At 37.8% G+C, this 27,319-nt stretch overlaps 1 protein-coding gene across 1 annotated transcript in view; it reads right to left on the bottom strand.

The window, feature by feature from the left end:
- Positions 1 to 11,183: 11,183 nt before the first annotated feature.
- Positions 11,184 to 27,319, bottom strand: part of Vps50 (VPS50 subunit of EARP/GARPII complex) — a 123,665-nt gene continuing 107,529 nt past the window's right edge. The window contains exons 23-28 of the mRNA XM_008822552.3: positions 23,389 to 23,537; positions 21,959 to 22,055; positions 20,754 to 20,912; positions 16,797 to 16,918; positions 15,037 to 15,226; positions 11,184 to 12,368 (exon numbers count right to left, since the gene is read on the bottom strand). Of these exons, the coding sequence (XP_008820774.1) occupies positions 12,249 to 12,368; positions 15,037 to 15,226; positions 16,797 to 16,918; positions 20,754 to 20,912; positions 21,959 to 22,055; positions 23,389 to 23,537 (837 nt within the window). The 3' untranslated portion in view covers positions 11,184 to 12,248. The remainder of the gene's footprint in view (positions 12,369 to 15,036; positions 15,227 to 16,796; positions 16,919 to 20,753; positions 20,913 to 21,958; positions 22,056 to 23,388; positions 23,538 to 27,319) is intronic.

Genomic DNA, 27,319 nt, shown 5'->3' with positions numbered 1-27,319 from the left:
AGAGTTCTGTACCACCACTCAGAGCAAAAGAGTCATCTGAAGAAGCCAGAGTACCTGCATGGCTTATCTCAATGTGGAAAAGACAAAAATTAATCAGAAGGTCTTAACTGGAGTCAATATCAAACACAAATGAGTGAATCTTTCCAAGTTATAGTTCAGCACAGTGGAGTATAGGAAGGCTCAGCACAACTCTCAGCGGGTTTGCATGTGTCCCAAGGATAAAGGAGGAACACAAACCATTGCAACAGGTTTACAATCTAATATCGATCAGATTTAAAAGAAAAAATAATGCTCTTTATAATTAGAAAGGGAAGAACAAATGCAATTAAGATAAATGAAAGTCAAATATTAATAATATTCCATTAAGTAAATAAACCCTTGATACTTTACACAAATTCAAATCTTCCTCCTGTACTTATAGAAGAACTAGAAGTGAGAGCTAGCAGAAATTTCTGTGCAGCTATATGAATGGAAGAAACTTGTTAAAAGTTTGAAAGTAGGTAAAAAATATTCAGTTTCGTAAGAAGAATTAGGCTTATCACACAACCATTTTGTGATCTTACCATGGGATACTTGGCAGACTTTAAGAGTAAAAGATTTAAAAATAGTTCATGAGCACTTATGAAATATAAGGTTATCACTGAAAGACAAAATAATTTCAAGTAAGAATAAGAATGATAAAATATTAGATCAGGCACACAGGCACAGGCTAGCACTCAAGAGTCTGAGATAAGAATATCTAGAGTTTCAGGCTAGCCCAGATGACATTATAACAATCTACCTCAAAAACCCCTGTCCAAAGACCCCCCCAAAACCCACCAAACTATTTGCACTTTCCATTTTGAGAGTGTTGTTACTATTTTATTTCAAGCAAAATTGTATCTACTTGGATCAAGATAAATTTCATGTTCTAAATGACAGAATGTGAATCCAAATATCCTAGACAGTCTGCAAACAAGGCTGAACCAGCTACTTCTCTTATCACAACTGTGAACTACTTCAAAGAAAGAAACTTAAAGGAGGAAATGTTCACTTTTGCTTACAGCTTGATGGATACAGTCCATCATAGCATGGTGGTGGGAGTGTAGGCAGCTGGTCACATTACAGTCACAGACAAGAAAGAGAGAGAGAGAGAGAGAGAGAGAGAGAGAGAGAGAGAGAGAGCGAGAGAGAGAGAGAGAGAGAGAGAGAATGAGAGAGAGAGAGAGAGAGAGAGAGAGAGAGAGAGAGAGAGAGAACACGTGCTCAATTGGCAAAGTCTGCTATTTATTCCAGAGCAGATTGTGTTCCCTGCACTGAAAGTAGGCAATCTCTCCTCATCTCTCCTCAGCTTAATATCTTTGGGGTGCCATCAAAGGCAACCTTTAGAGAAATAAACTAGGAAGGTTATTCCAAATCCAGTAAAGTGGGCAATGGAGATTAACCACCACAAAAGGCAAAAGTAATAAAATACTATTTAGGAGGAATTTACTCAAAAATCTTGAATTTACATTTAAAACTATCCACTCCACAAGTAAACACTGAAGGGCATTGGTTTTAACAACTCTGATTAAAAGGGGCAGTTGACTACATGCTTAAAATGGTAAACATTCTGTATGTGATTTGGCTGTCATCAGTCAAAGCAGCTTCAGATAGCTTTATTGGAAGGGAAATATTCCAGAACAGGATAGAGCAGGGCAATGAGTGTCAGCTCTAGAAGTGCAATTCCATGGGTAAGAAGATCACTGATGATCAAAGTGACCCTTGAAAGTCTGCATGGTTTGATAGGAAGCAAGTGTGCCAGCACTGGAAATCCTCAGGAAGCAGCTGGGGATACTGTAGAAAACACCCTTGTCCCTGGAATTCTAGACCTACAAACACTGTCTATCTAATTACTAAGCTTGTTACTTGTTTCAAAACATATTTTTCTCTAGAAGCTTCTCAATTCCTTGTCTTGTTGCCCCAGGAGTTCTCTGTTATGAGATCTTTGCAGCCAGGCCCAGATGCCGACTCCTGCACAGCCTCACTTGATGCTGGGGAACACTGTGACTTTGGACTTCACAAGAGTCAGCGCCACCTGCTCTCGCATCACTCTCTACCTCCATGCAGATCTATCATAGACCTCCTGAAGAATGGTGAGGTGATCTTGCCTTTTTCTGCATTTACAGGAGTGTTTGATTTCACTAAAATTGTTTACTTTTCTACATGGTTTTACCAGTCAGATCATTTTAGTGCAATACTGTCACTATTAAATATGCCTACTGCACACATTTACAAATTGTCCCTACAGCATGGGAAGCAAGAGCTTGGCTGTTCGTGACCTTCTCACCTCATCTTATGCAGAAAGCCATCTATGCCATCATCATTTTTAAAACATTATAATCTAGTTCCAAAATTTCTGTTCATCTCCCAAACATGAAACCTAAATTCTTAAGGCATGGGTGAGAGGGCCAAAGGAAAAGAAAATATTTGAAAAAATGTACTTGGGTTTACAATTTTTTAAATTATTTATTTAACAACCACATGATTAGAAGAAGCATTTCATTACAACAGCATTGACATATTCAATAACAATTTCCAGAGCAGGATGCATCTCTTTCAAATTGGCTGTAAAATTTTAGGTTCACAGTTGAATTAATACAGTTATACAATATTGTACTCAATATAAACTTGAATGAGGTTTTAACCTGGGCTTAAAATTTTTTAAATTACCAAGGTGGTTTAATCATACAAGAGCCAAATCCTTATAAGTATGGTTAAATACCAGTCAAACAATATTTCAAATTTAAAATATGTTAAGAAGTCCATTACACTGTTCAAAGTATTCAACGGAATTTGAAGTATAAAAATCACCTAGGCTATACTTCCAAGGTGTTTTGAAAAGCATTCAACAAACAAAATATTTTCCAAAGATAAAGTGCATTACTATGTATGTTCGATGTTGCCAAATCTGGGTCCAGTGATGGGCACTAATTATAATCTCATTTAGAATTTTATTGACACACACTTAAATCTCAGAGACAAAAACTGCAGTTATTTTGCTTACAACAAGCCTTGTCTCAAAGATTAATGACTCAGAAGAGGTAACCAATGCACCTCAGCCTAAATAAATTTTCAAATAACCATCCCATTATCTGAAGAAACAGATACGAGGCAGTGCATTTGTTAAGTCAGTGAAGCTGGAAGCAGGAGGTATATCAGCAGACATATGAGTCTGGAGAGAAAATATCAGGTCTTTTGAGTTATAAATTTACAACCTAGAAGGAATCCCACTAAAAGCATTACAAGACACTGATCAATGGTGGGGCTGTTTCTCTATCAAACTGATGTGTCTGCTGGCTTTCTGCACGTTTCCGTTCACTTTACCTCTCACTAGTACTTGGTGTCGTTCTTCCTCCTTCAACCCTCAAAGAAGTTGAAATAATGAATCTAAGAAACTGCTGATCAACGTGTGAGCTACAAGTCCCACCACCTCCATGCCTCCAAACACCAGGCAGTTGGGGTTAGAAAGGGGGAATGCAGAGATGACTGGGAAGTAGAGGGGACTAGCGTGCGTAGCAGCAAGCAGGAAAGAAGAGCCACTGCTGGGCAAGGGAACAGAGGAAGGGACTCTCTCCAGAGCTGCCCCAAGTATGAAGTTTCTGTTCCCTATGAGTTCCCTGTCACTCACCAGCCCACACTTCAGTCCCCTAAATGGAGATTAGGAGAACAGTATACCTTAAGAAGGTGTACTGGATAGTTTCAGTGGTCAACTTGACATACCTGGAAAGAGGGAACCTCAATTGCAAAATTACTTGTCAGACTGGCTTGTAGGCGTGTCTGGGAGACATTTTCTTGATTGTTGGGTGATGTGGGAGGGCCCAGCCCACTGTGAGTAGTACCACCCCTGGGCAGGTGGATCTGGGTTATGTAAGAAAACAGGCTGAGCACTGGCCAGAGAAGTAAGTCAGTAAGCAGCGTTCCTCCAGGGTCAGTGCTTCAGTTCATGATTCCAGGTTCCTACCCTGACTACCCTCAGTGATGGATTGTGGCCTGGGAGTTGTAAGCTAAGATAAACCCTTTCCTCCCCAAGTGGGCTTTGGTAAGAGTGTTTTTTTGTTTTGTTTTGTTTTTATTTATTTTATGTGTATATGTTTAAGTGCACCTGTGCCATGCAGTGGCTTCGCATGCCAGAAGAGGACATCAGATCTCCTGGAACTGGAATTACGAATGGTTGTTAGCCACCATGTGGGTACTGGGATTTGAACCCAGGTCTTCTGCAAGAGCAGCCAGTGCTCTTAATGGCTGAGTCATCTCTCCAGACCCGGTCAGAGTGTTTGATCACAGCAATAGAGAAGCAAACTAGAAGAGAAGGTTAAAGAGGAAATTTTCTTTGTAACTAAAGTAGAATGGAATATATCAGTTGGACTTTCCTTTTTAGCTGAATTGCCACATGAATTTCTTATAAGTCAAAAGAGGATCCTTTAGGGAGTTTTCCAAAAGAATGCATGAAAGAAAATACTCTTAGGCATTCATCTGTGCATGGTGTAACCATGGATTCTTACTTTTACAAAGCAAGCCCTGGCAATAGGCTCTGCTATTAAATCTAGAGACACTAACAATTGAAGGACTCCTACAAGGGATCAGCACGCTTTGTGCATTGTACTAAGTAATCCTTTGGGATGGATACAAAAGCCCAGTCAGGGAGTTGATTTGAGGATGCAATTCAAGCACACCAGTGCCCTGCAGGAATGTGATGAGTCCTATCAGCAGCCAGCTGGTGGATCACAGGGATACTAGATGCACAGGTAGGAAGAGCACTAAATTAGTTCTGTTTCTACCCTTTGCAGAGTGACTTTGGGAAAATTTCACATGACTCCAGCCCCAATCACTTTCTCTACAAATGAGATTAATAATAATGACTACCATTTACTTATATGAAGCCCTGTTCTAAGACTGTTTTTATATTTTCCCCCTATGGAGTAGGTACTATTATTCCCATCTTAAAGCAAAAGAAATACTTTTTAAAATGATGCCACAAACCAGGCAAAGAAACAAGGATGACAAAAACACACATCTAGCTCACGGGAAGTCTGAGATAGGAGCAAATTGAAGAGGGAGGGATGTGAATCAATATTTACTTTACATAGAATAAGATATATTTTTCCTAAATTAACTAAACAAAATTACATACTTGGGATGATTTCTAAGGATTGTTAACCATACAGCCTGTGGAATCATAATCATAATCGAGTCCTACATGTCTGATCTAAATACACCACTGCATTTAACTCAATCTGCAAAGTTACACAGAAATTAAGTCAGTCATCTAGTTTCAGATTGTAAGGGTCAAATAGAGACAAAGCATTTAAAACAGACTTGGTGAATGTTAGCTTAAATTTAGATTGTTACTATTAGTTGTAAGATAAAAACAAGTAGCATGTATATTATTCTGGAAACGAATAGATATTTGAAGCTCCTCAGAAAGTTACTTCTTCCAATCTGCTTCACAAGGAACATATCAAACCAAGCAAATAATGCCCTTCATGCATTTTCCAAAGTCATTTGTTCCATCATCCTCTCCGCCCTTGAATTCTGACTGGTGAACTTGTGAAAATGACCATCTATTGAATGTATCTATTTGGAAAAAAAAAAATGTAGCACTTTTCTCTCTCTCTCTCTCCTCTCTCTCTCTCTCTCTCTCTCTCTCTCTCTCATCTCTGTGTGTGTGTGCATGTGCAGTTTTATAGAAATTTCTAAATAACTTTAGTTTAGCTACACAACTTTTTATTTTAGGCAGTAAAAGTGCTTAAAAGGTGCATGCATGCCTCCTTCAGGGCCCAGCTGTGGCTTTGTAATGGAAACAGGTGCCTCCACAAATGTTCCAGGATTTACAAGGGCAGTTGTGCACAAAACAATCCTGCCAGATGTTTGAGTCCTTCCTATATTTGGGGGACTGTCAGGAAAGTGAAAGTTTGCAACCAGCTGATTCTCAGACAATAGCCATCTGGTTGGCTAGCTGCCTTCACCAAATCGTGTTTCTATCTTTGTCTGATTCAATTAACTGCTGAGAGAATCAAAGACCACATTGCTATAAAATATGATACATTATATTAACTATTCTCACAGTTCCACTTCTCTGACTGGCCATAACTCATGTACCAATTAAAAATCTCCCAGGAGCATATTTCTCATTCAGCTACAGTCAGTGTGAAGGAGACACACATGTGATGGCCTGTCCAATGCCAGTCACTCTGAGGCTCAGGAGGGATAGAGAATGCTCCAAGATTCATCTTGTGGGAAACTTATCCTTCTTATACTAAAGTGGGTAAAAGAGAAAATATTGTCTAAAAATGGAAAGAAAAGACTTCTCAGCAATCTGCCTAGGAGAGAGCTATACTGTACTGATGTCAAAGACAAAGAGAGGAAAAGAGAGAGCTTATGTTATTCTGGGTTGATCTTATGATTGGGTCTTAAATTTCCCTCAAAATTTCATTTGTTAAAGGCCCAATCCTCAGTGAAATAGTGTTCAGAGCTCATGCTTTGGGAAAATGCCTGGAACTCAAGGGCTCTACCTCATCAATCGATTAACCCACTTACAGATTCATAGCTTAATGGTTTGGGGGTTTAAGGTTTCACTAAAAAGTGAACTCTCTTTTTGTCAGTCTCTGTTCGTCTCTGTCTGTCTGTCTGTCTTCGTCTCCATTCCCCCACCCCCACCCACCCTCCTCCTTGGTCATCATGAACAGTTTCCTCCATATGCTCTGACCACCACAATGTTCTGCCTCACCACAGGCCCCATAAGCAACCACACCAACCCCGCTGGCCAGAAACCTCTGAAACTATCAGCCCAAACAAACCTTTCATCATTTAAGTTTATTTATTTATCCCAGGTTTTTTCTTTCTTTCTTTTCTTTTTTTGTCACAGTGGCAGAAAGCTGATTGATTAGCACAACAGGGAAGCTCAAGTCAATAGTTATCAAACGTTAGTGTGCCTTAGGATTGTTAAAACTCTGATTGCTGAGCTCCTTCCAAGTTTCTGACTACAGATCTAGGGCAGAATCTACAGGTTTTCACATCTAACAAGTTCTCAGATGATCTGAGGCTGCTGGAAATTGCTCTTTAAGAACCACTAGTCTAGGACAGTATATTAAAATAAATCAAGCTTCATCTTACACAGCCTGTGAGTGATTAAAAAATTAAGGAATTATTCCTTCTTTTAAAATTGCCAATATTTTGGCTCCAATGTTAGTATGCATCTCTTCAATAACCATGAAAAAAATTAATCCTTTTTCCATAATATTAAGAAGTAACAAACAAAGGCCAATCATTGCATCCAATTCAGAATGGGGTGCTCTAGAAAATAATTATGTGCTTGACCATCCTACCCCAAAGAAAATAGCAAGCTGCTCAGGTCAGTTAAAGCCCTGTCCAGGGACCTGAGCGCTTGCATTTCATCCATCCTAGTTTTGAACTAAATAAGATTCTGTGCTAAGTGCTGTCTAGGATGCATTCTGGAATACACACATGCAGTTCTGGGCCATTCTCTCTTCTAAACACTAACCAGGACCACCCCCCGACCCCCACCCTGCCCCACATACCACATATACCAACTAATGAGCTTGCAGAAGTAGTTATTTCATTTTGATTGGAAATCCCAGGGCTTATAGATATGAGTTGGCCCTTTGTACACTCCTCTAAATGCTTGCCTATCACTCACTACTGGACCACATCTGCTGCCTATGGATTCCCTACTTGCTGGCACAAGACACATCAGTACAGCTCCTCTTCGGCCTCTTTCATGGTTCACCACTTTGGTCACATAGCTCCCATTTCACAGTTAAATCCCAAACCCTCTCTCCCTGCTGTCCACAAGCTTTCATCGTGAGACCCCTCCTGTTACATCCTTTCTGCTCTCTGTTGCTGTGCCACAGGGCACCCTGGCCTTACTGTTCTCTCAGCCTGCACCATCCACCCAGTTTCACATGGTCAGCTCCTTCCACAGGGTTTTCTGCACTCATTCATTAAAGCTGGATTGCCATGGCAGCCGCCGCTGTTCCCGACCATCTTTTTTTTTTTTTTTTTCCCATGACACCTGTCCTTGAGAAGGTAAATTATAAAGAAGTGGCACATTTTGGTCAGGAGCTTGATGATAACACTAGGATTCAGAAAGCAGAGAGAACAGAAGTGAGGTGAGGTAGGCAGCAGGGAGTCAGAAAGCACTATCTTTTGATGGTCACTCAATGGGCAATGACACATGGTGAAGGCTCTAGAATTGGGCTTTTGTCAAAATGCAAACATCTGTAATCCCAGCACTGGGGAAGAGAGGCCGGAGGGTCACACACAAGAGGCTGGAATGCAGAGGCTAAATAGTGGACCTTACAAAGGCCATGACCTTTAAGACGAAGATTACTCTATTTATTGCAAGTTGAATAAAAATGCCTGTGGTACGGGAATTTGACTTTTTAAAACAAAAATCCTTTCGGTTACTGACAAAGAGAAAAAGGAGACCACATACTGGGAAGAAACACTAAACTATCCGGAAATTAGCTCTTCTGCCAGGCATGCCTTTAATCACAGCACTGCAAAAGCAAAGGCAGATCAGGAGTCCTGAGCTAAAAAAAAAAAAAAAAAACCAACAAAACCCCCCAAAACCCAAGGTATTCAAATTTCTCTTTCCAGATATGGAAGTTCAGTTCACCATGAAAAATTACTTAAAAGGCAAATTTGGAGATCCTCCATAGGCTGGGTCTCTTCAGTCTTAGATGAAAAAAATGATCTCTAAAGTAATTTACAAAGCAATTCTTCAGGGCCTGGAGAGATGGCTCAGCAGTGACAACTACTGGGACCTGGGTTCAGTTCCCAGCACCCACACTGCAGTTAACAAGCATCTGTTAACTCCAGCACCAGGGATCAGAGGCCCTCTTCTTGCCTCCACAGGCACTACATGCATGTGGTACACTTACATTCATTCAGGCAAAACACTCAAATAAATAAATGCCCGATTCTCCATCAAAAACAAACCATACAGAAATGATAGCCATATTGGTCTAGAAACATTAAACTTTTTAAAAAATTTATCTAGGGGTAAAGCACTATATTAAAAACATAAGGGTTTATCTACATGGGATTACAGAAACTACTAAATTATTCTCTACATTAAAAAAACACCAACAAAAAACAAAAATAAGTTACACAATCTTACAAGGATTGCTCAAAGTGAAGAATATTTAGCTGTGATTTTGAAAGAAAAAAAAAATATCCAGGTATACTTAGAAATAGTGACAAAAGAATGTGCCCATCAAGACAAGTAATCACAATTAAGGAATTGGCATTGTTCATTTATTTTAAGAATTCCCATGTACAAATCTGAGTTTTTTCCTCATGAACTTAACAGCTTAAGACCTTATGATGGCCTTAAACATTTGTGGAACACTGGAACTGAACAAATATTTTCCATAGTAAGAAAAAAAAATCTGTAAAAAAAAAAAAAGCTGAATGAGCCTTAACATTTACAAAGATTACACTAGAGTATTAATAATCTGCTTATCATTAATCATTGTCAGGAGCTAAATGCCATTTTATTAACTAAAAAGTCTATATCAAAATTAATTTTTCAAACTAATAGGATAAATGTTTGTGTCTTTCTCCCTCCCCCTTATACCACTTTGTTTTGCTTTGGGTACAAACGGTATTCATCTTCATCTTCAGGTTCAATTTTTTTCATTACAGAAGATAAAACCATGTTTTAAAAATGAATTGGATTACATGCCTGTTAGGACTACTTTTCAGTGGGCAAGTGAAAAAGAGACTAAAGTGCCACTTCAGTACTCAGCTAAGGAGAAATTTAAAAGGAGGGTCTTCCTAAGGATTTGATAAAATAACATACGGGCTTATCTTGAACAGAAATTTGACTTCTAAACTGATTAAATGAGATTAAAGTGAACTTGAGCTCTCTATAGTTTTCTAAAGTGAAGCAAATTAGTTCATTTGAGTTGCTATGCATCTTCCTAGTATTTTCTAAATGTAAAACAATATATTTGTCTAAATAATTCAGCTTTCTCAGAAGACACTAATTTACTAGGCTCCCATATGAACCTATAATTCTGGTTTCTACAGGATACTTTCATATAAAATGTTTAAAATGAGAAAAAAATTACAGACTCAAAAAGGTGTGTGTGTGTGTGTGGGAGGGGGATAACCAGTAGTTTTCAGAACATTAATTCCATTACTTTCTCAGCTTTTCAGTTCTATTTACCTTAAAGTTAGCTTCACAAAATGTTTCACTGTTGTAAGTCAATGTCAAAGCATAATATATTTCAGAAATGTCTGGTAGCTCTCCTCTTATCGGGTAATTTTGTGATTCAAGCCTCCTGTTACTGTTTTGATGTTGGCGCTTATTATGCTACCTTTCAATGTAAAAACAAAACAAAACCTTTTTCAAAAAGCACTGAGATCTTCCATTTTTATTTTGAAGATGGAAAAACCAAAGTAAAGGTGGACTAAAAGGTCTGGAAGATTGCGAGGTTGAGTCACTTATCTCACAGGTAAGTATTTCTTTTGTATCTAGTCCTATTATTGTGGAAAGAACCAGGCTCTACCAGTCAGGTAATTGCTGTTCACTTCATCTAGAGCCAACTAAAGTAGAAATGAATGGAAAATAACCATAAAGTCCCTGTAAAAAGAAATTTTAAAAAGAAGAAATAATCAGCTTCTAGTCAATTGAGAAATAAGACTGATTAGTTCTTTATGTACCTAACTGAATGTGCCATTTAAACAGAAGGACCAAGGTTATCTCACGTTTGTTTTCAAGTGATTCCAAATAAATAAAAGTTACAGGCAGAATCCACTTTATAAGTACACAACCCACCATCACAACCAGATCATAATGGCACCAAACTCAGGCTGTTTACAAAGAAGTTCTACATTGACCGTAAATGAACTATGGCGTGAAAGGCGGAGAACAAAATAAAACCGACGAAGAGACACAGGAGCACCCCACACAGGCAAAGGCTGAAAGTGCTCTCTTCACTGAGAACAGTAAGTGGCAACCACCCTTATCATGCCACCCACTGCTCTTCACTTCCACACCCCAGACTCACTGGAGGCAAGGCCAGTGTCTGAGGAGGTTCCTCAGGATCTTGTGGACTACTGATGTTACAGATCCCACACAGTGATCCCTGGACCTGAGCTTAGACATCTTCCACTCAGAAGTCAGAAAGAACACACACATTGGAAATTTATTTTCATGTTATATGTATTAGGAGGAGATGCCTGACTCCAAGGCAAAAGTTTAGATGAACGATACATAGTAATTAATTGGGTTCTGAAGTTCCTCACTGTTACACCTATAGTATTTTACACCTGTGTTACAAGTATTTAAGAAAAACAAATGTCTGACCTATATTTATGTTGAGTGACACAGTTTTATCCTCAGCCAGTCAACCTTGGTCTTCTGCCCTAAGCTAAAAGCTGAATTCAAAGACAGTAACACATAAAATAAATATTTCATATTTTTATGAAAAGGTGAAATCCACAATAATCATTGTATTATGATACTCAGATAAGTACATGGAATGAAATTAATTCCCACCAGGAGTTTCACAATATAAAATAATTAAAACTAGAGCATGCTAAAAAAATTTCACTATAGTTCCATCTGTGCCTGTCAGATACAAATATTAAAATGTAGTCTTACACACACCAAACATTTTAGAGTACAATGTTTATTAAATTTCATCATTTATGATCATTGTTATAACCAAATTAACCCTGACATAAGCTCTGACATTTAAAAACAGAAAACATAGTGATTTTTCTACTATCTTACTTACATGTACTTTTAAAATTCTCATGCAGTGCTCGTAATTAGGAAATAACTGTACATTCACCCTTTCATGTTCACTAAGAACCAAGCTCAGAGGACAGAAAAATGCCAACATGAATTCACTCTCCAAAAACTATTCATACAAACATTAGCCACTGTGCCTTCCAACTATGTGTTTATGATGCATTCTTCTGTAAAGTGTGTAACTGTAGTCACATAATAACGTTATGACAAGACAACAATCATTTCAGGAAAGGGTTACAAGACCAAAATCTGAAGAGATGGGCACATATGAAAATCACCCGAGAACAGCACACACACTTCAGTGTTTTCCACTTTCCAGTTTGAAAGAACATGCACAAAGTCTTCTCAGCCAAATGTCAGAAGTGCAGAACAATCCGCCTTTTACATTTTATATGTTGAGAGAAGACTGATGTCACTGAGGAAAGAGAGCAGTGCTTCATTATCTTTTAGGTCTGTCTATATCATCTATAGCTGCTAGGAGCTTTTGCCTTGCTTTCTTATTGATGTGAGATCCCAGGCAAACATTCACCAGGTTGGTCAACTGCTTCGTTGAATATTCCTGCTCAAAGAAAGAAAATCTGTATTTAATACCCAAATATTAAAAGTGATGCTTCAGATCAATACAATGAAAAATAGGCATATATTGAACACTAGCATGTGGTCCTGAGCACTACAGGCCAGTGAGGAATAGCAGAAGTCATGCTGGGACAGAGGAGGCAGGTTGTTTACTGTGCCATAAAGTCAGTGAGCTAGGGTGCATTTGAGACAGGAAGCAAAAGAATCTATTTTAATATGGCAAAGTAATGTAATATGCTTATGCTTTCATCACTTTAAAGGTCACATACTTTGTACTTGTTTCTGTGATATTCTTTGTTTTTAGGTTATCAAAGCACATTGCCATTACAAATATTAAAATGTACTCTACATTATATACTTTAGTTAAAATTTCCAACACAACAGCAACTCCTCTAAGACATAAAAAACAAGGTAACAGGAATCAGCAAGTCAGACTTTAAAAATCGTCATAACTGTTAGACAGTATATAAAACTAAGTATCTTTCAGTATCCTTATCTATCTGGTTTGTGGAGTTCAAACCATGAGCTGGTAGGATGGGAATAGATGGGGGTCCCTCAGAAATGTCAGTAAAGTGTTTTATTCTGGAAGATGGACAGCAGGTAGGAAAGAACAATGTGTACTCTCACCTTATAAGAGAAAAGAAAACCTACCTTTATTGAAGGCAACCACTAAAGACTAAAATTTTAAAATATGGGAAGAGATCATTCTAAATTCTCATTTTGCTTTATCTGTGCACCTGACCTCTGGAGCGCCTGCCAGCCCTGAAAAATCACCTCACTGACCAGAGAGCACTCTACCATTGTCACCAAGCACTGGATTATTCTTAATGAGAAGTTGTTCTCGAAATTCCCTGCTTTTCAGCAGGAAAGAACATGCAGAAAATGTCCTTATTGTTTCTGGGAAAATGTCACTGAGGTACAAATATCATCCACTTAAAACTGCAAAACACCAAGCTAAAACCTTCAGTGCACTATATGAAAAGAATAAACCCTAAAATAGACATCATTATAGCATCAAATAATAGATACTTAAGGAATGTGCCTTTTCTCCCCCACTACTCTATTCCTGCTCTCAAACCCTTCCTTTACCAACACGGAAGCATCAGCAGTCCGCTTTACTAGAGGACTTGGCAGCCCATCTGCACACAAGCTTAGGATTTTGGTTCTCAACTATCATTGGAGAAGAGGGGTGAAGTTTTTCTCAATTCTGGCTTTATACACACACGTGCACACGCACACACACACACACACACGCACACATCCTTAAAAATAACATGTACATTTCAATTTGCTTCCAACTTACGATGAATGAACACATAAAAAAATTAAGGTTTATTTCACCTTTTGTTTTTAAAAAAATATTTTATTATTTTGTGTATTGCCTGCATGTATGTGAGTGCATCCATGTCATGCCATGCCATGGAGGTCAGAAGAGGGCTTCAGATTCCCCTGGAACTGGAGTTAAGGACAGTTTGTAGTTGCCATGTGGGTGCTGGGAATCAAACATGGGTCCTCTGCAAGAGCAGTCAGTACTCTTAACCACTGAGCCATCTCTCCAGCTCCTACTTCACCTTTTTATAATGTTAAAACTAAAAAAGTTAAGCCTAATAAGTTCAATAAATTAATGCCTTATTTCCTTACCCAAAGAAAGAAAACATTATTTAGCTTTTACTCATGCTTTTAGCCTAAGTAACTTCATTAAAAGTATTAAGATTTGGGGCTAGAGAGATGGCTCAGAGATAAAGAGCACTGGTGCTTTTGCAGAGGACCCAGGTTCAGTTCCAGGACCCACATGGCAGCTAACAACAGTCTGTAACTCCAGTTCCAGGGGGCCCTACACCCCCTGCTGGCCTCCAGGAGCATTGCATACATGAGTGCACTTATATACATGCAGGCAAAATATACATAAAAATAAATTTAAAATAAAATATTAAGATTTGATTTTTTTTTCAGTTTGGTTGTTTTATTTTGTTCTGTTTGAGACAGAATCTTTTAATATTACCCAGGCTGGCCTTGAACTTATAATGTTCCTGCTTGGCTGGTGGTGACTCTAATTTTTCCCATATTTTCATTTAGTCTATCTTCATATACTCTCTATCCAGACAAATAATATAAATATCACACAGAAAAGATTTCTATACTAAGACTGCTTAAATGATACATGTTGAGTTAAGCTGCTGAAAATTCAGCATCCTAAATAAATGAAGAAATATAAATAAATCTCTATTAAAGGTAAAATTGAATGCGGGGCACAAGTTTAGCCATTTTAAGTTTAAATGTCTTTGAATCAACTCTAATGCACCCACTGTGTTGAGGTTGTTAGGAAAGGCACTATTCCAAAGGTACAAAACTTAAGTGTTCTGATAGACTATAGCTTTTAATTTGATGTTAGCCACCTTCGGTCTTTTCCTATAACACAGCACATGAAAAATATAGCTCATGTTCTGATTCTAAGACAGCTCGAAAGGGCTCAAAAGATATTATTGGGCAAAATAAGGTATTGCATGGATTTTGTGAATATGGTAAAAAAACTAACCTAAGCAATTTGATTTTCTTTGTATTTCACTCTCATGACTTTGAATTATGTAATATACCAGACAAGACCAGCACACAGGAAAAGAACATACAGTTAGCTGTCCAGCCAGTCTCACCCTGTGCTCCTTGATCCAGCGCTCCATGTCATTCTCAGTTAGGTAGTAGGCTTTGATGTATGTTTCCACAAATTCTTTATCAGGAATGGGTCTAATATCGGTTAGTTTTTCAAGTTTCATTAAAAACTGCTGAAAATCCAATTGCATCAAGGCACGACCCTCATTACTGCACTTCTTGACATTGGCATATCTGAGACACAATGAAAAAATAACATAGTGATGGGATGATGAGAAAAACAATACATGAGCCTTACATCAACACAGTGCCGGCTGTACTGAGGCCTTGCTACTTGCCCTCATTATTCTTATCTAGCCTTTAATTTCCTCACTTGCAGAACAAGAAACTGAGTAACTTAGAGGTTCTTTCCTTGGTCTGTGAACTATAGTTTTCTGCACTCAGTTAACATAGCTGTATAAGAGATAAACTAATCAGGCTGCCAAGAGCTATTTAGAAAACTATGCTCTAACACTCCAAAGCAACACTAGTTTCAGAAAAAAAATTCAACACTGTAACAACTCAACACAAAAGGAACAAATGAAACAATTGTTCCATAAACACTGTACCTATTTCCATAACAAACAATTCACATCCTACTGTGAAAGCCTCACTACTGAAACAATGGCTTTAAGGTGGGCAACTAATAAAATAGATAAATTAACCCCAATAGTACAATATTTTACTATTCTTAAGTCAGTGATCCATTCAATGTTAAAAAATGAGATATTTCCCTAAGGAATTTTACAAGAAAAATCACAGTGTATATTACCTAGTAATCAAGAGGTTTTTTTGTTTTGTTTTTCTTTTTTCCTTCAGAAAATGGTCTATACAGAAACTTAACACATTTACTCACTTTTTACTTTAAATGAATTTATTAAAAATATCCCTGAGCTCTGGCTATTGACAGCTATCTGAAACCACTCAGCACAAGTTTCTACAGTGGCACAACACTAACAGGTCACCCTATCACCTTTCTACTTTCTAATGCACTCTCTTCATAGCAAACTAGAAGTAAAAAGAAATCAGATGAAAGACAGTACAAAAACTGAATTGTGCATATGGGCTTTGCAACAGCTGTCTGTCTTCCAGACCCATTTTCTTCTTTGTTTATCAGATGCTGTATATAGTTTCTGAGCAAGTGGGAAAGATCCCATGACAAACTTGTAAACTCAACATGTAAAAAACTGAGTCTACAGAAGATGAAGACGACAAAGAACAGTGATGCAGGGGTTCTGAGGACTGACTTAACCACCAAAGCACTGGGGAATTCATAAGCCTTTTCTGCATTTGAAAACTGTGTGACCTTGGCCAAGTTATTTAACATTGTTAAGCCTGGACTTTTGAACAAATGGTTTTTCTTTTCAGTGACAAAACAGAGAGAATAATAGTTACCTATCTATTATTAGGATTTGCCAATACAATCCTGTGAATAGTTGGCTCAGTAAATGGCATGTTCTTAGCGTTCATTAAATGTTAGGAATACTCACCATAAAAAAATTATTGGGTAATAATGAATTATTAGTTTCACTTTCAGATAATGAGTCTATATTCCTCATTCATCTACTATCTTGTTACAATGTCACCAGCAAGAAAATAACCCAACAGAGACAAGCACAGTGTGGTTTACAGTTCCTCCTCAAATGAGATTAGAAGTATGTTTCCAATTATCATTATCTCTGTTCTCTCCATCCATTAGTGATCACATATGTCATTCATGTAATGTATAATTTAAGAAACAAATAATGCTTTCTTGAAAACTTACCCTTCCACAATGGTTCTGTTAGCCAGTCGTATACAATGCTCCCAGAGTATATTAGACACTGGCAAGGGAATCCGCACTCTCTTAGAAACTTCATTTAACCTCTTATTAAACTGCTCAAATTCCTAAGAGGGGAAAATGTCATGGCTACATATGAATATCATTCCAATGTCATAGTACTTTCCCCGCCACACATATATGCAAGAAATGGCTAAAATCCCAGAAAATAAAGAAAATGAACCAAAGACTCAGATTCAAACCAAACGGAATTAATGCCATGGACAATTTGGACTTAATGTAACAGTTTTAAAAAATATAAAGAGGGCCTGTGAGATTACTGAGGGAAGGTGCTTCCTACACAAGCCAGGATACCTGAGTTCCATCCCCAGAACGCACATAAGGGTGGAGAGACCAACTCCAAGTCCTCTGACCTCCATATGTTCACTATAGCAAACATGCCCACATACATATAATACAATATCACACACACATACAATAATAAGTAATTTTAAAAGAAAAAGAAAAATAATTCACATTTTATCTGAAAAGAAATGAATACCATTAATTGATTAAACAATGTTAACAATGTCCAAATATTTTTACATCTCAAAATTTCCTGATTGTCAACTGTAGACTAAAAAATATGGTTCTGGGGCTGGAGAGATGGCTCAGCAGTTAAGAACACTGGTTGTTCTTTCAGAAGACCCAGGTTCAAATCCCAGCGCCCACATGGCAGCTAACAACTGTCCATAGCTCCAGTCACAGGGGATCCGACAGCCTCTTCTGACCTCCGCGGGCACTGCATGACACAGGTGTACTTACCTACATGAAGACAATACATGCATACACATAAAATAAAAATAATAAATAAAATTTAAAAATAAATTAAAAATATGGCTTAATTTGGCTTTAAAGATATCTTGAAGAAAACCATTCTTAAAATATAGTTTAATAAGCTTTCAACTCAAAGCTAGCTATTCTTAATTTGTCAATATCTATACTCTTCAGAGAAATATGGTAAATTATTTTCTTTCCTAATCATCCTCTTTAAGATTAAATACATTATTATGTAGCAAATGATTTGAAAGTTATGTCATAGCTGCAGATTTTTAGTATAAAGAAAAATAACCCTGTCTATTATCTACAGAAAAGCGAAGCATTTTTATTGCCTTAACTTTCATGACATGCTTGTATTAAAAATAAAAACACAAAGAACTAATTTAGGAAATCCCAATGCCACATCAAAGCAGCTTATGGCATATCCTTCAATGGACAGTCTCTCTGGAATTCTGTCACCTAATGTTCATGCACAAAAGGAATGTCACTGACCTCAGCTTAGCAACACATTTCAAACACACTTAAGAAGGCTTAGAGTGACATTTTCCTATAGTTTCCCAAATAGAGAAGTGGCACGATGTTTAAGTTGGGACTGACACTTGTTCAAATGTTCGATCAAGATACAGGAGGAGAGGGACCTGACCTGATCACCCCCAGCTAAGCTGCCGCAATGACAGCTGTGTTACACTTTGCTCTTTTGCTACTTCCTGAATCACAATTTTTCTTGAGGATTTATTTTTAACAGTCTGTTGCTTTTAATTATTATTTTTTTTAACAACTGGATCTTCAACTCACTAAGCTTACCTTTGAAACTCAAAGTTAAGTAAGTAATTGCTCTCCATCAGTTGTTTCATTTCAAGGATCTTGCAGAGTAATAGGACTGGCTATGGTGTTTATGTATGCATTTGCTACAGTAAACTACTTTGGATTTCAGAGTCATAGTTCAGTAATTTTCATTAATATTTTATTTTAAAGATAGCTATAGGCTTACAATAAAATTTTCTACTTATTGCTAAATTCAATGTCCAAAAAATACACCTTGTTAAATAAAGTCACTGCATTTTACTTAGGATTATTCGGGTATAACAATGAATTCCATTTTCACCTGATTTAAACTTGGAGAAGTAATACAAAAAACAAGAGGTATCAGATAATTAACATTTACACTTAAAGAAGGCCTTACTGAAGCTGTTAAAAAATTGGATTCAAGCTAATAATATGAATAAGATTAGTTTTTCTTTATAAAAATCATTTTTCATGGAATTAAGATATGGAAGCCAGTAAGGCTTTCTAGCAGCATTATTTGCTGAGTGTAGAAACCTTTGTTCCCCCATTCCTATGCATGCCATGGTTGGCATGGGCTATAGTCAGAACGTTTTGTTTCCTCCAAATTCATATCCTGAAATCCTAACCCTCAGGGTGATGGTATTGGGAGTGGGACCTCTGGAAGGCAATTAGGTTGTAAGGGCAGAGCCCACATGCATGATTAGTGTTTTTATAAGAGGCCCAGGAGAGCTGCACTGCCCCTTTCTATCACACAAACATGCAATGGGAAGATGAAATCTACTGGAAATTGAGCCATTCCAGACATCAAATCTGTCTGAGCCTTAATCTTGGGCATTCTGGGCACATGAACCATGACAAAGTAACTACCCAATACATACTGCATTTTGTTACAGCAGCCTAAACTAAGGCATTAAAAAATAGAATCAACTTTCAAAAGCAGAACTATTTAAAAACAAGGAATCATCATTTACAAATTGCACTGATTTTTTTTTTTTAACAATCTAAATTGAAATTGACAATTAAAATACCGAGCAATGATCTCTCAATTCCAGGACAGCAACATATAGGACCCTCACTTGTCACTCACTCCTTAGCTCTCCAAGGAAACTCCTAGACACCACAATGCACAGCTCTGAGTATGGGAACAGGCTTCCAGCCATGCAGATGGGCATCATAAGTTGCTGTGGCTGGGCACTGCAGACCAATATCACCTAACGTAACCTAAGTTCTAATGTACGGCTTTGTCAGCTCCAACTATTCTAGCCCATTAAAAATGATTGTGCAAATGAGATAAAATTCAGGAGATTTAGCCAAACATAGTGGTACAATGCCTTGAGTCCCAGCACTTGGGAGGCAGAGGCAGGTGGACCTCTGTGAGTTTGAGGCCGGCCTGGTCTACACAGTGAGTTTCAGGCCAGCTGAGACCACATACAGACCCTGTCTCAAAAAGACAATAAAAAAATCAGGAGTTTAAGGGTCAATTCTTTACATGGACAAAAATGGAAAACAAAATCTTTCTGAAAGTTGTCTTCTTCTTCTCAGGTACTCTCTCACCAGCTCTCCACCCAGTTCCTCTCCTTATCATTAGATAGCTCCTGTGATCAGAGCAAACAAGTGGTACTCCTAATTCACCCATATCCTGTCATTTCCTTTCCTCTCTCTGTAGCTGGTTGATTTTCCTCACAGCATTATTCTTCACTGGATATTACATATCAGTTCATCTGTTTGCTCCTATCTGCCCTGGCACGGGTATTCCCTGAGGGCATGTACGTTTCTTAATCCACAATTACAGTGGCAGCACTTTTATAGACCTGGCACATGCCAGGTGATATATAACCATCAATTAATGCATAAATGAAAAAAGATGAATTACACTTCTTTTTAAGAAACTTCTAAATGTAGAAACTATGCATAAATAGTTGATTACCCAAGACCTTATGAAAGTAATGTGAGTTCTAGGAAAAACAGTCTGGAATGATCGAGTAACTGTGCAAATGAATACATACTGAACTACAGAAATAACTTCTAATAAAGCAGATAGTGTCTTGTAGAGTCATGGCTTTAGGGTACCTAACAGAAAGACAGTCACGACATGCAGTTATCAAACTAATTCAACATGGGAGTAAAATTAAAAAACAAACTAACAAACAAAACCCCCAGTAAGTAGTCATAGATCTAAATAAGAACTCAAATTCCAGAACCTAAGACTGTATCAGTTCAGGACACTGGAACCACAGTAATGACTAACTATAATCTCACTACTTTAGAGCCACTGCCACAAGGCACAGTTCTCTTAGCAAAATGATCTTTAGCAAAGATGTTTCCCAGAGCACTTGCCTTTAACAGAGCATCTACATATATGTTGTGCTGTGACATGATTTCTTTTACATCCCACTTCACATTAGCCATTAGGAGGAGCATCTGTTCATAATCAATAGCTTTACCAGCTACAATCCAGTAAATGGGTTTGCGTAGTTCACTGGCAGTTGAAACTGTCTGAAACATGTCACAGAAACAGAAACAATTATTTCTAAAGTACCACACACTTCTAAAGAATATTTTTCCTGTTTCTGATAGGTATCATATATAAAAATAAGACACTATGTATTGGGATTTCAATTAAATTATTAAATTAAAATATCTTAACACGAGGCAAAGACCTTACATAAAATATAACTCTGAGGCACCCAATAACTTGAGGTCATACTATTATAAAGAATTAAGACTAGCACATATTCTTCATATTCTCAAACTCTTCCACTTCCCTTCTTTGTACCTTAACAGCTCAGGATTCCACTCCCTTCCACCTACAATACGTAACAGTCTTCAAACTGCACCCCTCCCCACCTTTATATGTAGGCATGCCACCTAACGTTCCTCACTCACTTCCAAAGACTCCTTCTAAAACATACTTGGTCAGGCTGCTCATCTGTTTCAAACATTCCAAGAACTTCCTAGTACTGGGAAATAAGGTCATTCTAGGCTGAGAATACTTTCTATAAAAGGCTTCTGCCTGTCGCTCCAGCCATCCTCCTTTTCACCAGCCCTCTTCCCTGCTCTGCCAACTTCAGTTTTTCTCAGAAGCTCCCCTGAAGCCTGCTCCCTTCTCAATGTCTAGTAGTACTGACATTCCTTAGTTTGGACTACATCCCCAACTTGCTCTCTACCTGGCTAGTCCAGTCATAAGTACTACTCACTATCCAGACAGCCTTCCTACGCCACTCCCCTGCCTCTGGTCTGGGTTAAATTTATTGTCGCTGCTCATTCCCTTCTTCACAGCACTTACCACACTTTACTATGAATACAGCTTTAGCTGGCTCGACTCTTTCTGACTCTCTCTCTCTCTCCTCCCCCCTCCAAAAGTTGTACAAGATACTTAAAAATTATTTATTTAGCATACAAATCCATGAGTAAATGGAAGAGCATTTTATCCAGCACCCCTGGGACTGGGAAACTGATTTCCAATAACAAACAAGTAAGTTCAGGGATCAGTGGCAGTTCTATCCTGCTCACAGTTGACATGACGTACAAGACCAGCTGACCTGAGAATAAAATTGCTGCAGAAAGGGCTTTTTGACTGCAGGCATCACAGCATCCAAATGTGGCTGAAGGAACTCAAACTGTTCAGCCAAGAACACTCTAAAGGGAATAAATAACCACTGTGTAAACAAATTGCATGGTTTAGAGCCTGACTTGTTGCTCTGTAACGAACAGGTTAAAATCTACAAATAAAACTTTAACAACAAAATTATTTTTCACTTTAGTGAACTACCTTCTATTATGAACTGGGCAAGTTTATAAGTTACACAATTACAAATGCTGAGTTATCACTGAATGGAAGCTGAGACAAAGGAAGAACTACTTCACAGGAAATAATCAGACTACAAGGCATAGAATCCTGCTGTTTTACATGTAAAATATGAACACATGACACATTAAAAAAACCTGAAAAAGTAAGGCTTTTTAAAAGTGGATTTAAGGATTCCACTTAATATATACAAATGACTCTTGAACTGAAGAGATTCAGGAAGTCATACTTGTCATAAGTAACCAACCATCCTTAACACGCAGCAGACTAGACACATGCATCCTTCTCCAGGAGCAGGAGAGTGGGGTGCAGGAGGCTGGGGGGCAGGAAGTAGTGGGGGCAGGGGTGGTAGTTGGTGATGCACCTGAACCACCTCCGCCTACAGATGCGCTGCCATGGAAAATTGTTTTTCTTCCATTTTTCTTATGTATGCAAGAATATTTAAATTATATTGGACTAAATTTTACATAATAATTTTATGATTTAATTGAATTAACCAACGTGGGACTTGTAAAGGTCAAGAAGCATTCTTGCTGATGCCAAGGGTGAGGTTTCTGTAACAGTAACAATGGAGCTATGGTTACTTTAGTTCTTTAGTCAGTAGGAAAATGTAAAGTAGAACACAGGTTTTTTCAAGTTTTACTTTAAAAAAAATCATGTTGTTAAGTAGGAAAACTTAAACTATTTCCTTCCTTTTATCTATATAACTAAAAAATGACCATGAAAAGTCAGCAGTACTATACCCTTGTAATCCCAGTGCTGGAGAGGCAAAGACAAGGAGATCCCTAGGGCTCAGTGGCCAGCCCAGCCGGTCAGCCTAGCCTACTTGGCAATGAGAGACCCTGTTTCAAAAAAACAAGGTAGACGGCACCCAAGGAGCAACACTCAAGGTTGTCCTCTGGCCTACACACATATGCGCACAGGTACATCTACAGCTGCACAAGCATATGCAGCCTCATATACATGCACATGCACACACACATAAAACAAACCATGAAGTTAAAACAATCAATTGGTAATGCAATCTATGTTAGCATATATTTCTCAAAATGCCCAAGTGATGTTTAGAAGCTCTAGTAACAGCTACAAGTATAATTATACAATGCTTACTTTTACAATTTTCCTTAAATAGCTATGGCAAAGCAACTGTTTTCAACAACTTACAAGGATTCTGTGGCTACCACTCTCTCTGCCAACCCATACAATGTATCCCCAGATGTCAAAACCACTAGGTGACTGAGGTGTGGACTGGGTACCTTCTCCTTCCTTTCTTCTGCTGCTGTGAGTGTGGCGGTAGGATCAGCTGAAACTTCCTGAAAATACAACACACACAAATATATTCAACACCTGAAACAGCAAACTTAATAGTAATGAACCAGGAATTTGAAAGAACTACAATTAAAATACTCATAGGCATATGTTGATTATACTCAAGTTTCAGTTCTTTTATTTTTAACTATTGTTTTCTTTTTATAATAAATTAGAATGATTTCATATATTACCCAATACTATATGCAACCATATGCACATTACCTAAAATTAGCCAGCACAGGGAATCTTTATGAGCTGTCTCATAGTGATAACAGTGAAATACCCCTCAAAAACTGGTAGATGAGGAACTGGCCCTCGAGAACCACATTGATGTAATCAGAAAGTATGGTTTGATTAGCCATTTCACAATAAAAAAACCTAATCAATACAATCTTGTATAATCTCAAGAGGCAGGACTGATTATAAACGTAACAAAATTAACTGCGTTGGATTTTTTTTATGAGAATGAAGATGGTCAATATGAATAAAGGCGATGTGTACAGGTATGCTACCTCCTCAGCACCATCCAGGAGTCAGGCACTCAGATAAACAGCTATGTAGACAACAGCACTGGTGCAGTTAATTTGTGATCAGGAAACTGACCAGGTTTCAAACCTCTTTCATTTTCACCTGATGGTATGCTCATTAATGAATTATCATTACTGGCACTCTGATCTCAGTCAAGGAGTACCCTGGATACAAGTTATACACATTCTTGAACTTCACAGAAATATAGCACATATTATACATAGTCTGGAAAGGGAAGGGAGTGTCTTGAGATCTTAGGTAAGGAATTCTATACTGACAACTTGCAGTAGCTGGAAGGGGACCAGAAGATAGCCAGCCTTGCTTCTCATCACTAATAGAGAGACATTTCAATAGAGATACATTTAGGTGAACAAGCTTCCCTTTGTGAAGCAACCATGAAAAAATGCTGTTTAGAACACTGATGTCCTCATATCAGCTACCCAACAGGTGCTACATTCAATACTAGAGAAAAAGAATCTTTTTAAAGATATTTTATTTATTACTTTTATTTTATGTGTATTAGTCATTGCCTCTGTGTATGTTAAGTGCACCCATGTTGTGTAATGACCAAGGAAGTCAGAAGAGGATGTCAGATCCCCTGGCACTGGAACTATGGAGGGTTGTTAGCCACCATGTGGGTATTGGGAACCAAACCCAGGTTCTCTGCAAGAGCAACAAGTGTTCTTAACTATTGAGCCATCTCTCCAGCCACTCCCCCCTTGCCACGCTTTAAAAAGTATTTTATTTATTAGGAGAATCTTATTTACTATTTTTTAGGGGGAGAGTTAAAGATGTAACATCACAATTGCATTAGAAAACAAAATTCTAATTCTCAAAATAATTCCTAACACTGATGTTAGTTCTAATACATTACAACCTAAGTTAATGGCCTGGCAACAAAATGTATTTATTACATTTTGAAAAAAGCTTCCAGAAAAGAAATTGACAAGAAAATTTAACAGAACTTGCAGATGTACAGTTATAAAGTATTAGGAGTTGGGGGCTAAGCACCTGCCTAACTAGCTCTTGGTTTCTTAAGTACAAATGTGTTGCTGTCACCTTTAGTTTGATGCCCTTTCATAAAAATCGGCAGGCATTATTGGAATTGCTCTCCTCCAATTGCAAAGGTTTTTATTAGAGAAACTTTCTTTGTCCCTAGTTAACACTGGCATGTTAGGCATCAAGTTCTTGGCAATTACTTAAAGGCTACAGGCCTGCGTTAAAAAAATACACTTTGAACCAGGTGTGGTGGTGCATGCCTTTAATCAGAGGCAGGTGGATCTCTGTGAGTTCAAGGCCAACCTGGTCTACATAGTGAGTTCCAGGACAATTGGGCTACAGCGAGACCCTGTCTCAAAAAGACCAAAAAAAAAAAAAAAAAAGAAAAAAGAAAATACACTTTGAATAAGACAGCCACAGAAATGTCAGGCTGACGTAAAGGAATGAAACATGCTTATCTGTGCACTGGATCTGTGGTTCAGTTTAAAGCAGCTTTGTGAGCAGAAAGAGACAGGATCCACTCCACTCACAGCAGAAACCACAATTTTAGTTTTTCCTGCCATTAGCCTGTGACTACAAAGAGAATTTCTATCCTAAATTTTTCTGGGCAAATGTAAAATACGTTTGTTTTCTAATCAAAGGTTCAAAGTGTGTCTGGCAGTACACAACTGTAATCCTAGCACTTAAGAGGCAGAGGTAAGAAGATCACCAGTTTGAGGCTAGCCTAGGCTACACCACAAGAGCCTAACTCAAAATAAATAAAATATTTTAAAAGAACCCAAAGGTGATATTTAGTAGCACCAATAAATAAAAGATTAAAACTCAGACTGCAGAGATGGCTCACTGGTTAAGAACACTGACTGTTCTTGCAGAAACCTGAGTTTGAAGCCCAGCACCCACGTGGCAGCTAACAACCATCTATAATTCTGGTTCCAGGAGATCCGAAACCCTCTTTGTCCTCTGGGGCACTGCATGACATGGGTGCCCTTACATACATGCAGGTCTAACACTCATACACATAAAAACTAACTAAAAATAAATATCATGATTAAAACCCCTTGTTTCTGGTATCACTATCACACATGCCAGCTTCTGCTGCCATTTTCTCTATTAGACCTCTTAGACTTTTCAACTGAATTTGTATGATAAATTGTTTCAGGTGGCATTTTTAACATGAAAATGATTGCCTTTTATAACTTAAAAAGTGAAATTAGAAGATATGTATAGAGAAAATAAAACTTTAAAAAGTACTTAAAATTTTTAACTGACATACAGGAGAAATAGAAGAAAAATATTACTTCCACTTAGTTCGACATTGTTTGGGTTATAAATTATTTCACTACTCAAACAATGTATTAATTAATGTTCTTTACCACTTTGGAAGCAAATTAATGAAGTTGGTAAGTGAGCTTAAAATCAATTCAGATTTTCTAAAACAATAAACCAACGCTTATTAGTATGAAAATATAGAAATTAACAAACAACAACAAAAAAAACCCATAAAATCCACAGAAAACAAATAGAAAAATTACTACAAAACTCCTAGTGCATTGTGGGGACTCTTATCCTGGGCAGTGGCATCACGGGCAGATCTTGCAAACTGAAGGATGAATGGCAGCTTGACTTCACACCAATAGGCAATCTTTTGATTTGAGAAGGTAAGGACAAAGACTTAAAGGATCCAGTTAGAGAAAATATGTCCCCCAAATTAGGCACATCTATGTATTTATCTGGGGAGGGAAGATGTATTGTTTTTAAATTCACAACTGTAATTTGAGGATTACATCCCTTCAGAACACAAACTCATCCAGTTATCACAGAGGCCAGGTAAATGCCATGTTCATTTTATTCTCAGAGAGATGGGTGGAAGTATGTCTCCAAGAACTAGTTTGGGCCCACTGTTCACTTGGTCATGTGATCTCGTTATATGTCACATGGCAAAACCTGAAGCATAAATCCATGCCGTATCTGAAACCATGGTTTGACAATCATAATCTAGTAACCAGCAGAAGAGACAGAAAAATGCCAGAGTTACAGATTTTAATGATAAAGTTCAACCCACCATTCTTGAGGCATTCTGTCAGAAATGAGAAAAACTTCAGTTGGGGACTAAAAGCTAAAACACAGAAAGATCTGAAGGGAAATGTCATCATGACTATCAAACAGAGAATGCACTTGAACACAGAAAACTACCAAAGCTTAAGGATTTAAAAAATGAAAGGCAGATAGGCATGCCGGCAAGAAGGAAAAGAAACAG

This window comes from Nannospalax galili, unplaced genomic scaffold (genome assembly GCF_000622305.1).
Source record: "Nannospalax galili isolate Female #2095 unplaced genomic scaffold, S.galili_v1.0 scaffold85, whole genome shotgun sequence".
Classification (NCBI taxonomy): Eukaryota; Metazoa; Chordata; class Mammalia; order Rodentia; family Spalacidae; genus Nannospalax; species Nannospalax galili.
The sequence above is the reverse complement of the archived record's forward strand: the minus strand, read 5'-3'. Positions and strand labels throughout refer to the sequence as shown.